The 17,706-nt window shown below is 45.6% G+C and overlaps 1 protein-coding gene and 1 long non-coding RNA gene across 6 annotated transcripts in view; one reads left to right on the forward strand and one right to left on the reverse strand.

The window, feature by feature from the left end:
• Positions 1–13,730, reverse strand: part of RBPMS (RNA binding protein, mRNA processing factor) — a 188,363-nt gene extending 174,633 nt beyond the window's left edge. The window contains exon 1 of one of the 5 annotated variants that reach the window (XM_070459938.1): positions 13,191–13,726. In XM_070459938.1, the coding sequence (XP_070316039.1) occupies positions 13,191–13,256 (66 nt within the window). In that variant the 5' untranslated portion in view covers positions 13,257–13,726. Of the gene's footprint in view, positions 1–6,509; positions 6,680–13,190 lie in introns of those variants that run through there. The other 4 variants (XM_020879065.2, XM_020879066.2, XM_070459939.1 and 1 more) reach the window with 4 other exon arrangements.
• On the forward strand, positions 7,535–11,941 carry LOC139032587 (uncharacterized). The gene is made up of 2 exons (XR_011485117.1): positions 7,535–7,689; positions 7,971–11,941. It is a non-coding gene; the product is annotated as an uncharacterized lncRNA (long non-coding RNA).
• Positions 13,731–17,706: the final 3,976 nt, after the last annotated feature.

The raw sequence follows: 17,706 nt of genomic DNA on the forward strand, positions 1-17,706 counted from the left end.
TGCTGCAAGTCAGCAAAAATTTGTAAAAGCAAAATAATTTTTGATAAGAGAACTATCAATACTTTCCTAGCAATATAAATTCAGAATCCTGCAGTGTAAATATTGATATAATGGTCATTTTTTATAATTTATTTTTAACACCAAGATCAATTTGTATTGGGGTATAGCCAATTAACAATGTTGTGGTAAGTTTCAGGTGAATACCAGAGGGACTCAGTCATACAGACACATGAATCCAACGAACGGTCACTTTAAAGAGAAGCAGCATGCCGAAGCAGGGGCAAGGCCCGGCATTTCTTCACATGGGCCTGCCATCTAACACAGAAAAGCTTAGAAATGCCTTGTGTTAACCAACTGGCAGAAGTCACCAGCTCATAAGATTTAGAAAAATGAACACTGTGGTTAATGCAGTATCAACTCTTTGATTTACTTATGGGGCTGGCTCAGCTGCTAAAGAATCTGCCTGCAACGCGGGAGACCTGAGTTCGATCCCTGGGTTGGGATGATCCCCTGGAAAAGGGAAAGACTACCCATTCCAGTAATGCGGGCCTGGAGAACTCCATGGACTATCCACGGACTCGCAAAGAGTCGGACACGACTGAGCGACGTTCACGTTATTTAGCAAACCTCAGCACCCCAACTAATAGATCATACAAAATATTCCTTTCTTCTCCTTTCCCCATTCTGCGTTTTGCTGGTGATGGGGTTTTTCAAGCAGTAGCTGAAAGCCAAGGTTAAAGCTGAAGGTCACAGTGGGTGTAATCCTGCCCAACCTGGTTTTTCTTTGCGTGTTGTGGGCATGAAGGCACATTGGCCCAAAGGGCCGCCTTGCTCTTAAACCTCTCTGGCACTCACAGTGGGTACTGGCGGGCGCTCTGGACCTTTAGGAGGGCAAGCAGAGAAGGAATCTTCTTTCTCCCCTCCCCCCCTTAGAAAGGCTAAAAGCAGAGATTAATTTTCTAGCTCTGGTTTTCTGCATAACCCCTCCTAGAGAAATACAAAAACTCAGGATGGGCCTTAAAGAGTCCTTTTGTTTAGAGAGGGTCATTTCCTGCCGTTAGCTCACACCCAGAAACTCCCACCCAGTTCTCCAGAAGAGGCACTGATTTGCTTAGTGAAAAACAAAAACAAAACAATCTCAGGCTTAAAACCTTTCCTCCCAGTCTCTCCCCCTCCACCCCGGATGTATCGGGCCGGCGGGCCTCCACAGCACTTGGCATCACAGAGGAGATGAAAAGTGGGATGAAACAGAAAAACTTACAGTTCTCTGAATGCATAGCAAGCGTTGTCTCTCCACCTCTACATTTTAGTTAGGGAAATAAGATACTTAAGTGACTTGTCCTAGGTCCCTTAGAGAAGGGAACAAAGGTATAATTTTTTTAAAAAGTGTGTTAGTCACTCAGTCGTGTCCAACTCTTTGTGACTCGCCAGGCTTCTCTGTCCATGGAATTCTGCAGGCAAAAATAACTGGAGTTGGGTTGTCATTCCCTTCTCCAGGGGATCTTAAAAAGAGTACTGATGATTTATTTGGTCAAGAACCAACTAATATAAAGATTATATACCACTGGTTCCAAGACTATCAGACACTGGACAACAGCAAAGTTTAACAAGTGTGCTCTTGGAATCCTGCTATGGTCCAGTGGTTAAGATTCCATGCTTCCACTGCAGGGGACACAAGTTCGATCCCTGGTTGGGGAACTAAGATCCCACCTGCCGCACAGCTGGCCAAAAATTTTGCTCAGGCTCAAGTATTAGACCTGAATGCCATAAACAAGAATATGCCAATGGTCTGCGTTTTCATGAGTGCCTCTGTGGGCTCAATTAACAGGCAGTCCGATGACCAAAGTAAGGATGACTTCGATTTCTTGCATCCTAACCTGTCATCTGTTGTGTTTTACAGGGAATAAAAGCAGCTCCTTAGTCTGTGAGGTGCCTCCCCTAAGGGTTCACAGGGCTCAGATTAGCAGCGGCCTCGTGGCTACTGCACAGGTGCTCACAGGCTGGACCGGGCCAGCTGCAGCCCGCAGCATCCTGCATTGCTTGCCTTCTCACTTTGCAAATGCAGAAAGCACACAGAATCAAAGGACTGTGTGTCTATCTCCAAATCAATTCCACCTGGGCTGTTACCATTAACTCTTTGCAAACCAACAGCACATCTGCAAAGCAGGAATCCAAGTCACCCTGCTCCACTCAACTTATCACTCTCTGGGCAGCCCACACTTCACTCCTGCTTCTGTGGAAATATATACTCGGTTTCCATTTTTACTGGACAAAGGGAAGCAGTCCTTTACATGTGAAAATCAGCTTTTCTCTCCCACCCTCTTCATCTCCATGGGACTCATCACTTCCAAAATTTCTGGCTTAAAAGCATGTGCTAATTGTCCTTTCTGATGTAATTAAATGGGAACCCAGAAGTGATCACTTCCTTGAAGGCAGCTTTAAGATTTAATCTAAAAACTGTTAGGAAAGGTTGAAAATCTGAGAAAGATTGAAGGCAGGAGAAGGGGATGACAGAGGATGAGATGGTTGGATGGCATCACTGACTCGATGGACATGAGTTTGAACAAGCTCCAGGAGTTGGTGATGGACAGGGAAGCTTGGCGCGCTGCAGTCCATGGGGTCGCAAAGAATTGGACACGACTGAGTAACTGAACTGAAAAACTGCTGGAAAAGGTTTAGGACAATGGAGTGTATTGTACAGGCCTCAGAATTTGACAAGTTGGTTTGTATTCCAGTCATTTAACAAACAAGTGTATCAGGCAGTTCCACTCATTGTTCCAGGCACTGGAATTACTGCCTTAAACAAGACCAGAGTCCCATTCCAGGAGTACAAGGCAAATACACAAAGTAACATCAGTGAGGAAGAAGTCCTGCGGGGAAAATAAGAGGAATCTGCCAGTGGTTGGGAACTTGGGGCTCCTTTGAACTTGGAAGTCAAAGATCCCTCTGGGTAACATCTGAACTGAGATCTGAATGAATGAGAAGGACAAGGCTGCCTCGTACCTGGGTGTACGGTTTCCCAGGCGCAAAGGAGAGTATATACAAAGGCCCTGAGGCAGGAACAGGTCTGGCAAGTTGGAGAGACTTAAATAAGGCCCAGCAGCTGAAGCATAATGAAGCTGTGACTCCTGGTGGATGAGGTCAGGGAGACCAGCAAGCCCAGATTACATGAACCTCAACATACCACCATACAGATTTTCAGCTCCTACCACCACTTGCAAATAAAACCTCAGATTACTTAATCTCTCCGAGCCTCGGTTTCCTCATCCCTAAGCATGAGAACACCTCATTGTGTTCGTTAAAGTGCACACTTAGTGTATACACTGCTATATTTAAAATACATGACCAGCAAGGACCTACTGTATACCACAGGGAACCCTGCTCAGTACTCTGTAATAACCTAAATGGGAAAACAATATGAAAGAGCAGATGCATGTATATGGATAACTGAATCACCTGAGAGTAAAACATAATTAAACAACTATACTCCAAAAGAAAAACTTTTGAAAAGCAAAGTGCAGTGCTTAAAAGAGAAGACATTAGTCCACAGATGCTTAGTGAATTAATGTGCCAAGAATCCATAAATGCTTTTATAAGTTTGATTATATTGGGGCCATGCACCTGATCTTCGATTATCCAATTTTTTTTTTTTTTGATTATCCAATTTTTTTTACACCTCTGAAGACCAAAAAAAAAGTTTGCAACAAAAATGGTTTCAGCACTGGCTCTGACCTTTTTTTTTTTGCTCACTGCTGGGAAAATGCTTGGAGTTCCTAGAAAAGAAACAGGCTTAGAAGGGTAGAGAGGAGAGAAGGCAGACTCAGGACACAGTGATCTGGCAGAGGGAAGGCGACTGGACTCCAGGACAGCTTGTGTTTCTTCTCAAGATAAGCAAGGCCCAGAGAAGCAACTACCGACATTTTCAGCCTCTTGTCACCCAGCATCCCACGGAAAGCCTAGGAGAGGACGGGAAGCGCGAGTGTGTGTCAGTGGAGAGAGGTGTGTGTTTGTGGTGTGTGTGTGTGTGTCCCCTCCCTGGCCCGAAACACATCCTGCCAGCTTAGAGGGATACTGTATTTAAAAACAGATGCTTCTGGAAAGTCACACATTTTAAGGCCTGTAAATCACACATGCTGGGTAAAGTAATTACACTTGTGTAGCACTTCCCCTCTGAGCACAAAGGAAATTCTGGTACTTCTGTAATAAGATAGCACTTTCTGTGCCGTCCCTTCTCTCATGAGGCCAAAACTATCCATCCTACAGGTGGGCATCAGAAAAATAAATATTCACAAAACAGGATTCTAGGGATTTGAGGGGGAAAAAAATGTTTTTTTTAATCTCTAGGATTTCTTAGAATAAAGTTGGCCACCTGCCAGCATATCTACCTGGTGACATAAGAATTTAGGAAGAGCAAAGAATGTTTAAGGAAAAAACTCAACTCCTGAGAAATAAAGATTAACTGAAAGTGGAAATTAGTCTCTAACTTCTTTTTGTGGGCTCCTGAGATGCATCAGGATTTTGAGATGCCTAGATTTCTTTGTATCTTTGCAAAGTCTGAGGGGGGGTGACAGAACTGAGCTATGCTGTTTAGCAACCCCTCAGCGTTTTAAATTTGTGTAACAATAGTGTATTACAGCCTGGAATTTGGAACCATCTTCCTTGGCGTGATTGGCATTTATTACTGCCATTTCCTTTCTTAAACTCCCGTATTCTACATAATGTGCATCAGAATGGTTGCAGTAGGGTTAAAACCTATGAGAAACACAATTGTTTGTTCTTAAATTCCTGGACCGCATTTCTTTATTCACAAGCTGACACTTGGCTATGAGCAGAAAAAACAGCAAACGAAATGAATAAATTGAAAATATAACCCACAGAAGAGACAACTTTGGGCTCTAGCCAAAGACTCATTCTAACTCCCCCAACCCCTATGAAATGAAAAAGAACAAAGCAACTTGGAATTTTCTTATAAAAATACTCAAGCCTCTTCAGATCTTCCATCTTTACCTTCCAAACCCATTTACAAATTTTACGTCCCTTCTAGGTAAAGGTTTGGGAAAAGTTTAAGTAAAAGCCTAAGAACGAACTGCAAATTTTAGAGGAAAACAATGTTCAAAGACTGCTGATGAAAGAAAAAACAAAAAGAGATGAAATACACTATATATACCTAGATTTTTTATGCTCCCCCCAAATCAGGCTTTCAAATGGTTAAGTATATTGATCACTAGTACAACTAGGCAGATTATATACATTTTTGTGTTCCTAAATTAAGAGTGCATTTACAATTTTGCTTTAACTTTTTCTGAGAATGTCCAGCTCTCTCCCTCACCCCACCCCCTGCCACACCTTAAAAAAAAAAAAAAGCTTCAAATTTTAAGTCAATGGTCCATCTTTTGCTGCCTACCCTTACAAGGTTTCCTAGCAACTAGGGTCCCACACCCTCTCTAATTTCCTGGGCACTCAAATTCATATTTACCCAACTTTTCGACGACCAGCTACATAATCTTTTTGTTGTTGTTGAGTCCCTAAGTTATGTCTAACTCTCTTGCAGCTCCATGCATGGTCTGTAGCCCACCAGGCTCCTCTGTCCATGGGGATGCTCCAGGCAAGAATACTGGAGTGGGTTGCCATTCCCTTCTCCAGGGGATCTTCCTGACCCCGGGATCAGACCCAGGGGATCTTCCTGACCCAGGGACTGAACCCAAGTCTCCTGCACTGCAGGCAGATTCTTTACCCCTGAGCCACCAGGGAAGTCCCACATAATCTTCAATTGTTCTGAAAATTTCTTGGCAAGGTCAGACCTCTGCGTCTCAAATCCAACCTCTTCACCTCCCTATTGCCTTCTTTTCTTCCCCTTTCAAGGTAAATTTTCTGGCATTCTACAAATACAACCACCACGAAGCTAATCATCTGAAAGAGAAACCCAAGAGGCTCCATGGATGGAGCTCCTAGTCTTCTCTCTGGAGCATCTGACAGTTACTGCAACCTGTGAACACCCCTCCCGCCCCGGCCAGGCCCAGTCACTACCAGCAGCCACTGTCTTATTTTGAGAGCAGGACTCCTGCAGTGTTAGCCTCCAAACCCAATGCATCTGCTTCCTCAATGGAACATCCCAGGATGCCACGTCCGCCTTGCACAGAAGTCCACTCCCATCACAGGAAGCATTCTGGTCCCTGGCATGGAAGAGACTCTTCCATCCTTACCCCCCGCCCCAATCATCCATACTTCCCTTCCTCCACTGCTTGTTTTCCCTCTGAAGCCTCTGTATCTTCATAGAAGGCCTGATCCCTTTGACTGGACCATCCTTCCCCTAATGCCTCAATTCTATCCTCATCCAGAAAAAAAAAAAAAAATCCCAGTATCACCTCTTTTATTTTTTTCCCCCAGTATCACTTTTTTTTTTAAGTTTCCTTTGATATAGCTCCATGACCCTCTCCCTCCTTACAGTGTTGACTGGTTCCCAGCTCGAACTACTGCCTCACTTAACTGAACACAGTGCAAGATGGTACCTGTGCACACAAGTTGCTCCCAGGTTTAGTGGAGAGGGCCTTAAGAGTCGGAGCTTCGTCCCACATCTTGGCTTCCTCAGAACCTTCATTGTCCTGAATCACTCAGGCTCTCAGTCACCTCCCCATATAATGAGTTTCATCATTGCCCCGATCCCTACATTAGCTCATTGTGGGGATGAGTCACAAGATACATATAAAAGTGCCTGGCCAGTACTCGGCACTGAGTAAATACTCTAAAGTTAATAATTCTTACCTGGGTGAATGGCTAAAAAGATTTCTGAAAATTTCCCAGGATCAAGTAGCTCAGAATTTTCTTTTTTCTGCACTCAGCAAAGATGTGCGTGCATGCGTGCTCAGTCGCTGAGTCGTGTCTGACTCTGCGTCCCCATGGACGGTAGCCCGCCAGGCTCATGGATTTCCCAGACAAGAATAGTGGAGTGAGTTGCCATTTCCTACTCCAGGGGATCTTCCTGACTCAAGGATCAAACCAGTCTCCTGCATTGGCAGGGAGATTCTTTACCACTGACCACCTGGGAAGCCCAGCAAAGATGACCAGGCCACAAACTAGGCAACTCTGCTCTGCTCAGCCCAGCAGTCAAGCACTCCCCACCTGCCTCCGACACACACAATGCACTGAGCTGGTTTGCAATATTCTCCCCACACACTTAAAGGGAGGGACGAGAGTCGGTGCAATCATACCCAAGTTATCCCCACAGGGCAGATAAGGTCATCCCCGATGACACCCTCCAATCAACAGCATCACTTTAAAGACCTGGTCCCGGCTGGCCTCAAGCCCCACACAGCCAGGCCGCCACTTGTGCACCAGCTATTAAGGTTCATGCTCTTCATTCCTTCCTAAATTTTTCCTTTGACTAAAGCAAGCACTGTTCAAGAGGACCATTTGCATTCCCTTTCCCTTACCCGCGGGCAGACAATAAGGTGCCAAATGAAAAAGAACACAAACATTCCAAAGTGCATTCACACAGGTCACACGAGCAGGCTCATTTGGGAATGTTTCTCTCGAAACGAACCAGAGCTCCCGGTCCAAAAGGTCAGAACAAATCCCACAGCAGAAACCACATACTAACAGTGAAGCTGCACCTGGAGATGAGTGGGCCCACGCTGTTAGATGGACCAGGCACGCTGGCCTCTGGGCACCAAGGGAGGCTGCAGGTGACAGGTGAGGGAGGTCACTTCTGAAGGTGGTCGGGGGTCCACCCACCACAGGCTCTAAATTGCACATGAAGTTAAGTGGCTGCTTTTTGAGAGCTTACCTATTCCAAGGTCATCACCATCACCCCTCCCAATAAGGATATTTCCTATGTTCATAAGTTGTTCATAAAGAATTATATGTGCACACAGGGGTAAGTGTGTGTGGGTGGTACTTACCTGGGGAGGTGTTGGGGATTAGAAATACTCCGGTAAGATGGCACAGTTTTTGTTTTTTGTTTTTTTTTAAAGGTAATGATCCAGGAGTTAAATGTTGATAAAAGAATGTAAATTCTGGAATTCTGAGGGAAGTCATCTCGTTCTGATAAGACATTCAGGTGATGGAATCTTGCAAAAATGCAGGCTGAACATTGGCTTTTGCCTAGAAAGCAGCTCAAGCTCGACCAAGAGGGGAAAACTGGTTGAAATAAACGGTGTGCAGAATATTACAGAGCACCCGAGAGCTATCTTGAAGGTCCTATTTAAACTTCAAGTGTTGATGGAGTTGGGCACCAGAGCCCCTGGCAGTGTATGTGTGGATGGATTGAGGAAGATCATCAGAACAAGGAGACCAGGCTAAGATCACCAGGAACAGACAGGACAAGGGAATGAGAGACAGAAACACGCTATGAGGAATGGAGGCCTGATTCCTGGGTCAAGGAAGCAAAACGAAACATGGTCAACCCAATGGTTTTGTGACACCTACAGATACTGCAAGGGCATTTAATGAAATCTTCAAAGCAACGACCTAGAACTGCTTCTGTGCCTATGTTCATTACAGAAAATTTAGAGAACCCAGAAAAGCATCAGAAGGTAAATATGAAGACCCATAATCCACCACATCATTTGTATTCATATTTGGTTATTTTTAAAAATTGACATCACATAATAGCAAACTTTTATTTTTACTCTTTTCACGTAATGTCATGGGAATTAACTCCTCCTTTAAAATGCAGACGCTGGAAGATAAAGTTGGATTCTCTATTACAGCATTCAGAGAGAGGTAAACATTGATTCCAGATTTCTAGCCTCCAGAACTGAGAATAAATGTTTTAAGCCACCCCCCCAAAAAAAAGGTAAATACACATAGGTACATTCTTTAAAAATGTGGCTTTTAATGGCCACATAATATTCTCTTTGAGGAATTACAACAATTTACTTAGCAATTTCCTTGTTAGTGAAAAATCAGACTGTCTATCGTAAGCAACTAATATTCATCCTATAAGTAAATCTTTGTGCATGCTTATTTCCTTAGGGTGAATTTCTAAAAATAAAAGGGCTTGAAAATTTAACACAGAGGGCCAAAGTCCTTCCAAAAGCCACAATAATTCATGCCCTCATCGCAGCACCCAAGAATTCCCACTTTATTGCCCCATCACCAATGTCAAACACAGTTCTATCCTCAAAGTGGAAAATTAAGATGAACCTGAAAAATTTACATGATAGTATCTCCAATGAGGGCATTACACACACAAATGCCCTTAGAAGCAGATGACTGCATGTGAGCATCAGGGTTTATCATGGAAATTTTGAAGCCACTACTGGAAAACTAAGTGCATGCCATATTGGCAGTGGTCTTGCAGCATCATTTTACTATGAAATCACCATATTTTCATCCAAAACGCTGTCACCAAATCCTATTTATGACTGAAATATAAGTTTACTGTATTTGATTTGATTTGGAGTAACAGACTCCAAATTTGGTTAAACTGTACAAAACCATTCTGTAGTTTTCCCCAGGTCAAAATACCGATTCATCTAAATGCTCAATGAAAACCTGAGGTTGCCGCATCAAACCACCACACATTTCTCTGTGCCAATTACATCAGAAACAATTTTCTTCATGACCCCAGTTATTTGGGGGAAAATTACAAAGCACTTTGAAAGGTAGAATGCAAGGTAAAGATCTGTACTGAACTCCTGAACACCTGACTTTGTGACTTCTGACCACCATCTGCCAAGCATCTTTTTGATCAATATTCCAACAAGGCCAAGTTTTGTTTTAAAGTACAAGAATGTTCACAGCAATTTAAGGAGAAAACTAACACGAGTGCTTCAACGTAGTAAAGACACCTTTTAGAAGTGATTTGTAATCAGCCTGAAAAGTGTCCAACGGCATGCCATAAAAGTAAAAATAAGACCAAATTATTTATCCGATTTCCATTTTGAAAATTCAGGGATCAAAAATATCTACTACTAGACCGTTTTCACTATACAGGACTTCAAGCCGAAAAATTATGTCTCTTACATATTAACTGTAGTAAAATTTGTCAAGTGTGAAGTATTTGAAGAGAAGAATGTCTAGTCCAAAAGTAGAGGTAAATTCGAGGAATTTTTATTTCATTAACTGCATTAAGCTGTGCAAGAAAAGCTCTTCTGCCCTGCTATTCAGGCACCCAGTCATGTCTGCCCTACACAAACGTATACAGACGCCTTGTAAATCTCAGGCGCCATTAAGATTTTGACAACTGGTTCTTCTTTACCAGGACAAGTTGCATAGGAATACGCATGTACACCATAGGAATACGCATGTACAGCCAGAAAGCCAGATGTATCCTCTCTCTGACACTACTGGCTAGCCAAATCTTAAAATTATTTTTCCTCAAAGTTTTAAATATTACCCAAAGCATTAGACTATATCCTGCCCAAAGTCTCAAAAACTTCCAACCTTAAAAAGCTGCAGAAATGCTCCTAGGTCTCAAGACTGTTCCTTCTACAGCACTGGAACTAAAGAAAGTGTTTCAGTATCTGTTTCAGAGTGAGCTTCAGAAGCTCTCAAACCGGGAGGTGGGCCGCTGAAATGTACCGGAAGATAAAAGGAACACACTTAAATGGGGGGGGGGGGGGGGTAGGATAAAACCCGGATTTTGTCCATAGAGAAAGTCTAAATAACTCTGGTGATCTAGGAAATGAACTATTTTCCCTCAAAGGTGACTGGACTTACTCTTCCTCATCAGCTCAATAGCTACCAGAAGCTACAAAACACTCATCATTATGTGTATATATATTTACGTGTGTGTGTTCTGTTTACTGGAATCCTCCACCGTGGCTTTCCAATGTGTTTGAGGACAAACTGCTGATCCCTGGGTGGGCAAGGGGAAGGACCAATTCGGGTGGTTTTGTATATTGCTGAGCACATTAATGGGACTCAAACACATGTATTTTACATGTGTTGTGGCTTTCAGGGTTGGGGAAAAAAGGAGGAGTTTTTCACAAACAAAACATAAACCCCAACAGGGAATTAGGGCAAAATTACCTAGATCATTCAGGCCAACTTACTTTTTCCCAAATTTTTAACCTCATAAAACCTCTCCCTTCACAGTGTTTTGGAGTTGTGTCTGCTCCATCTCTTGTACAGCTTGGGTTCTAAGATTTTTTAATCTGTCCCCTTATTTTTAAAATAACAAGTATCTAGCCAATAAGACAGATACTTTCTAGAACCACGGGCCATTTCCACCTGATAAAGGAAGACTTAACAAGGCAATAGGACAGGTTAAGAGACAGCAATTGTACTGGGATCACCTGTGATTTTCCTGGTACCCAGCCTCGCACATAAAGACACCTGGGGTTCGGGCAAACAGGCCAGTGCTGCAGGCAGTTAAGCTGAGCTGGGTCAAGCAGAAAAAGCTGAGTTTTCTCTGCTTAATTCTGTCAAATAGTTTATGGTGTGCAGACACTCAAACCAAAAAAAAAAAAAAAGTCTTTGGTTTACCCTGATGAACTCTTACAAGTTTCTCTTTCAGGTGAAGAGAGAAAGATGGTTTCATGTGATATAGTCTCACCCTTAGGAATCAACAGATCGCCAACCTAAGTGAAACAGAAAGGTTTCTGCAGCCACTGCAATTCCTTAAAAAAGCTACCTTTTTTATTAATTATAAAAAATAAAATACTCTAGCATTCTCCAAAAAAAAAGCTACACTTTTAAATTTTATTTCAGTGGTAGGGAAAATAAAACAGGAAAGCAGCCAGTGAGGTTCAAGAAAAAAAAGCGGAACTTGCAATTCAAGGCTCCATCTCTTTGAAAGAGAAGGAATGTCAGTACTATTCCATCACTTGCAATTTAAAAAGCCAGCATGTAAAAACAATGGTTTTCAGAACAGTTTATAATAATAAAGGCGATCTGCTCAGGTGAAATGGCAACTTCAGGCTCAACAGCACTTCACCTGGGTTGCACCCACAAACAACTGTGTTAAGAGTAAAATCTTGTGTTATTTTGCACAATGTTTGGCTTGGTCTTGGAGCTCTCTCCTCTGTCTTCTTTATTTAAATAGTTCCCATTTTACAGTGCTGAGGGCTTAAATGTATTAAGTCCTCCGCAACCTTGGGTTTCACAATCAGAATTTTAGTTTACACGCAACACAGTACTTCCATAATCATCTCAACACCCTAACCGCTTAGCAATCAGTTCACCTTTCTGTAAGAAAGCTCTTATCTACAGTGCATATTTTCTGGCATCTACACATACTCTAAAAGTTCCTTTTGGAATGTTTCAGAAGTCAATTTCCTGGGCTTTTCAAAAGGTAGGCGGAAAACAGTGTTTACTGGGTTCTAGATAACGCACCTACAAGAACAGAGCCCATTTAACAAGATAACGCAAATATCCCAACTACAAATACTGAAACGATTGTTCAGAAGTTCCCCCACATGTACTGAGTTTTGTTTCTACCAAAGGAACGCTCTGAAGCCCCAACATTTTTACCGTTGTTAAGGACGCACCACATAAAATTTACGCTGAGACGTTAAAGTCCTATTAAAATAGTCTGGATCAACACTTCGCGAGTTGCAAAGTCTGAAACTCCAGCATGCTGCGCCCCACAACCGCAACGCCCCTAAATTTACAAAACCTAATCAGCCAGGTTCGGGGTCTTTGACTCATCGGAGAAGAATGCGACTGATGAGTTATCTATTAATCCAAAACGTCTTAGCAGGGAAAGATATTTCGCCGAGAACTTTTCGCATAAAAATGGGGTTGGGGGGGGGGGGGGACGGAAGGTGTCTTTTCATGAGAACTTTCCCCGAGTTTCTTCCCTAAACCACACAAATACACACCCCACAACTTTCAGCCCCAGACGCAGAACTAAGTTCTGACCCTCCGGGGTCCCAAACATCTGAGGTCACCCAGGAGTCAGCTCTCGATTCCGCTTTTAAAATCCGGGGGAAACAAAGCTGACCATTATACTTACAGAGGTCTCGGGAAAGTCCTCAAAGTTACGCAATTTTCAGGCACGCAGACGCGCGTGGACCCACCAAAACACACTCTCCGATGATACACCCTCATCCCGCGGCCGCAGTCTGGGGCTGCGTCTCCGGGCCGGGGCGATTCCCAGCCCCTCGGCGCCCCTTCCCCAGCGCAGCCCGGCGCCCCGGGACCCGCGCCCCGCCGGCCGCCCGGCCACCCACCCGCACTCTGGGCAGAGCCCGCGGCCGCCGTCCCAGGTCGTCCCAGCCCCGGCACCGAGCCGCTCCCCGTACCTCTTCCTCCTGAAGGTTGGCCTCGTTCGGGGTGTTCTCCTTCTCGGCTTTGCTGCCGTTGTTCATCTTCCCGGTCCTCCCTCGCCGGGCAGGGCTGGGGCGCGGGGCTGGGCGAGGGCGCGCTCGCCCACTTCTCCCTTCCCCGGGCGCCGCGGGCTGGAGTCGGGGCAGCGGCGGCCGGCGACTCAGGAAGTGCGAGGGGGAGACGGGGCAGGGCGAGGCGCCGGCGCAGCGCGGAGGGGACGGAGACAATCGCGACCCGAGAGGGAGACCTGGAGAGGGCGGGCGGGCGCGAGGGAAGGCAGGAAGGAAGAAAGGATGGGGCGAGGACGCGCGTCCCGGGAGTGAGTCCGCAGAGTTGGGGATGTGGCCGAGAGGGGCTGGGGGGCGGCCGCTGGCCCGGACGTAGCAGCTGCTGGAGGGAGGGGGCGAGGGGTACCCCGGGAGGAGGAGGGAGGTGCGGGACGGCGGGGCGCGGCAGGGACCCGGAGAGCCGCTGAGTGCGCGCTCCTGGCTGGCTCTGGGAAGTCCGGGCTCCAAGCAGCTCCCCTTCTCTCGCCTGCCTGCCTCCCTCCCCCCGCTCTCTCCTCCCTCCCCTCCCCTCCTCCTCTCTCCGCCCTCCCTGGACGTGGGCTGCCGGCTGGAGCCCGGAGGGACGGGACGAGGGACGGCAGAGCCCCCCGCGGGAGGAGGGGCCGCGCCGAGGGCTGCGGCCCGCGGCCGGATGGCGCGCGCTGGGGAGGGGCGGCGGGCGGCGGGCGGAAGCGGCGGACCCCGGCCCCGGACTCCGCGGTAGGTCGGAGGGCGAGGGCCGAGGGGGAGGGCAGAAGACTACGTCCTGCCTGGCACCTGGAGGCCGCCGGGCCGTGCGCGCAGCTTGGAGCGGGGCTCCGGCGACCGGGGCTCCGGCGGCCGGGAAATGTGGTGGGTTACTTTTGTTTGCTTGCTCGCTTTTCACGAGGGATTTGCTCCCCAATCCCTCCCCCTCCTCTTCAGTACCTAGTGGGCAGTTGGTAACGACAGGATGCGGGAACTGGGGTGACGTCCGGGGGCAGCCCGAGCCGGGCCGGCGTTTTCAGGGCGCATCGTCAAACCCCACCTCCACGCCGGGTCCTCCGAAACTTCTCCGGCCGCCCTTGCTCGGACTCCTCTACGGCCCTTATCAAACTGTCCTGGAATTACTTGTTTACCTGGCTGCCTCTCTCACCCTTTCGGGAGATCCTTCTTGGAAGACAAGACCGGGCCCTGTTTGTCTTTTGAATCCCATGGCAATTTGAAAACGCTACCTGGTATATCGTAGGCACTCAATAAATATTTGTTGGCCGAGGGAACATTTCTCACTGCCCGCCGAGCTGGAGGCCAAGACATGATCTTCAGAGGGTCAAAGCCGCTGAAAGAAGGGAGACTCAGCATACTGGGAGGTCAACGTACCACGCCTGCTGGCTCCCCACCCGCCGAAGGAAGACCTGCCTGTTTTCTGCTTCCTCCTCTGTGAAATAGTAGTAGTTCTATTCCTCTCCCAGGAGTTTGTTATTAGAGGAGATTGTAAGTTGATAGATAAAACTATAGCACCTGGCACCCATTCGGACCCAGTTGTTGGCTATACTTGGAAGCTGACATGGTTAATTTCCACTTTTCCTGCGCCACCCAGAGCTTTTCCAATATTGTATCATTTAAGCTTTCAAACTGAGTGACTGCTGCAAACACATAATTTAAAACTCCAAACATCGGTAGATTCTCCTTCATTTCTCACTCCCGGGATTTCACACAGCACGCCATTCCCTTCCAGCCCCAGCGACGATCACAATTTCTAATTATTTATTGGCTTGCTTCAGTCTCCTCCCCTCCTCCTTCTGCCCTCGCCCTCCTCCCCCACTAGACATTCTTCACCCTGGACTGGTTTAAGTGCTCCTGGGAATGGGATGGGGGTGGCGACGGGGTTGAAGATAAGGCTTCTGCTTTTAGGGAATTTAAAGTGGTGCCCTGGAGACAAGATACCTCAAACAGCTCCGCGGCTACATCACCAGAACCGCAAGTCCTGGTTCAACGTAGAAACCAAAGAAAATAATTTGCTTTGAGAGCATTTTGGAAAAAAAAAAAGCAGGAGTGATATTTGGATTTACATATTAAATTAAACTTCTCTGGGGTTGGGGTGGAGATTCTGATAAAAGATTTCATTGCTGTCATGATGTCATTTCTCTCTATGGGGAAAAAGAATGTACCCCGGATGAAAATAAACCAAGAGACTATTGAAATTGCAGTTGAAGTTCAAAAGAGCTAAGAGAAAAGTTAATCTGGAAACTGGCCCTTTGCACTTCCAGTTCTTCCCTCAGTTATATAAGGAACCACGAGGGGGCAATGTCTTTCTGATCAATGGCAGAGTGGTGGTCTTGGGCCCATGTGCTGACCACCGATGCCAGCCACTGGCAATTCTTTGCCCTTCTTGGCCATTCTTGCCTGTTCCTGAATACACTCCACAGAAAGATATTGTCTAACTGGAGCCTGGCAGAGGCCCAAGAAAAATGACAATAGACCTAGTCTCTGAATGTCCCCATCAGACTCCACTTAGGAGTAGGTGGGTGGTGTCCTGTGATTCTAGGATGCTGGAGAACTTCCTCTAACCCCATCCAAGGAAATGTGGTTTAATCTGAAACACAGAACCTGATGCCTTTGTCTTTAAGCCAAGTTGGCACCTTGTCCGTTGTTAAAAGTCAAAAAACCTCTGGAATGAAAAAATGAGAATATGTTCTATGGAAGATCCTTGTCTGGCCTGTTTATTATTGTGTTCACCCAACAGGTAGTAGGCACTCAATAGTTACTTCGGAATGAATAAACACATTCTTATCAGGTATTAATTCTAGGGCGTGAATGATACAAACAGATCCTTCCAAGACCTTGCAGGAGAGACTGAATTAGTGGGGGGTCTCTTGGCATGAAGAGCACCACAAAAGCAATAGGCAGGCTCCTGGTAGTGGTGTTTAGTCACTGTTCTGCATGGGAGACCCTCGATAGAGAGCTTGCATAAGATGGGATAACCGATGAGGTTTTGCAAAATAAAATCACACCACTCAGCCAGTCAACTGACAGACACATCAGGCAATTAACAACAAAGCAGGGAAATCTACAACATGTAGTCAATGGTGAGGGTGAAATTCATGGTGTAATATACCAGGAAAACAGGGACTCCTATTTTGTCCTTTGTATGAAGAATAGTTTAGGCTTACTTGGAAGAACAGTAGAGTTAAGTTGCCAGCAAAACTCAGTGAAAATCTGTAAATAGACTGGCTATTTATAAAACTTCGTCAGTGAAGCAAAAGAGTGAGGGGACAAACAGTTGAATCAGGATATAAATGATCTTTATGACCTGGTTTACTACTTAAAAGAAAGACAGTATCAAAATGAGGTCTCAGTAGCAATAGTTTCCAGACATGCTAAGAGTTATCAGACAACAAAGGGATTTTATATTCCTAGAAAAACAGGGCTAATAACGAAGAAACATCTGCTTACCCCCTGCCCACCGCTTTGCCTCATTGCTTCTGGCCTGCAAGGTTCTTGACTAGATTGAGAGGGAAATATTCTATGCACCTGTAGTTTTCATTACTCATCTCTGTTTCTCTGGCAGTGTTCGTTTTGAAGTTTGCTTTAAGAAATCCAAACCTATAATTATGTCTTAAATGTTCCTCTCTAGGAATTGCAGACATTAAAGGTCTATTTTGAGGCAATTTGTGTGGTGTGGGCTTCGTAACTCTGTTAGCACCCGTGGCAGAAAGCTGCAGGATCTACCACAAGTGTTAGGATTGTCCGTTGACTCTCTTACATCCTTTCCTGGACCAAAAATGTTTTTGAAGCCACAGGCTGCATTTGATTGTTTTCTGTTCTTCTTAGCACTTCTTTCTCCCTCACCCCGCCCCTGTCCACCTCCAGGCCATCACCACCTTCCCCTGAATTTATTTATTTATTTTTAATTGTGGCTAAAAACACACAACATCATATTTACCATCTTAACCTCTTTTAAGTGTAGGGTTTAGTGGTGTGAAGTATATTCACATTGTTGTACAACATCCTGATTTTCACCTCCTAAAACAATTCTGAGATTCAATTACTTCCCTCCAACATTTATGCAGGCCTACACAGCCACATGAAGAGGCCCAAGTGGAAGAGAATTAGGTCCCTGGCTTACAGCTGAGCTCACAGCAGACGGTGGGGAGCAAATGCCAGACTTACGAGTGAGTTATCTCGCGAGTGGACACGCCTGTCCCGTTGATCTGCCCCAGCTGACACCGCATGGAAGAGACGTGAACAGTCGTCAATGAGTTGTTTCCCCAATTGCAAAATTTTTAGCCAAAAAGCAAATACTGTTGTTTGAGAGCACTTAAGTTTTGGAGTGGTTTGTTATACAGAGATAGATAACTGAAACATAATTTGCATACCTAGAAATGGGATCCTGGTGTCACAATGACAAACCCCAAACAAGTGGCAGTGGCTTTGGGGTCAGGTGTTAGACAGAAGCTGGAAG

The sequence above is a fragment of the Odocoileus virginianus genome, chromosome 32 (genome assembly GCF_023699985.2).
Source record: "Odocoileus virginianus isolate 20LAN1187 ecotype Illinois chromosome 32, Ovbor_1.2, whole genome shotgun sequence".
NCBI lineage: Eukaryota > Metazoa > Chordata > Mammalia > Artiodactyla > Cervidae > Odocoileus > Odocoileus virginianus.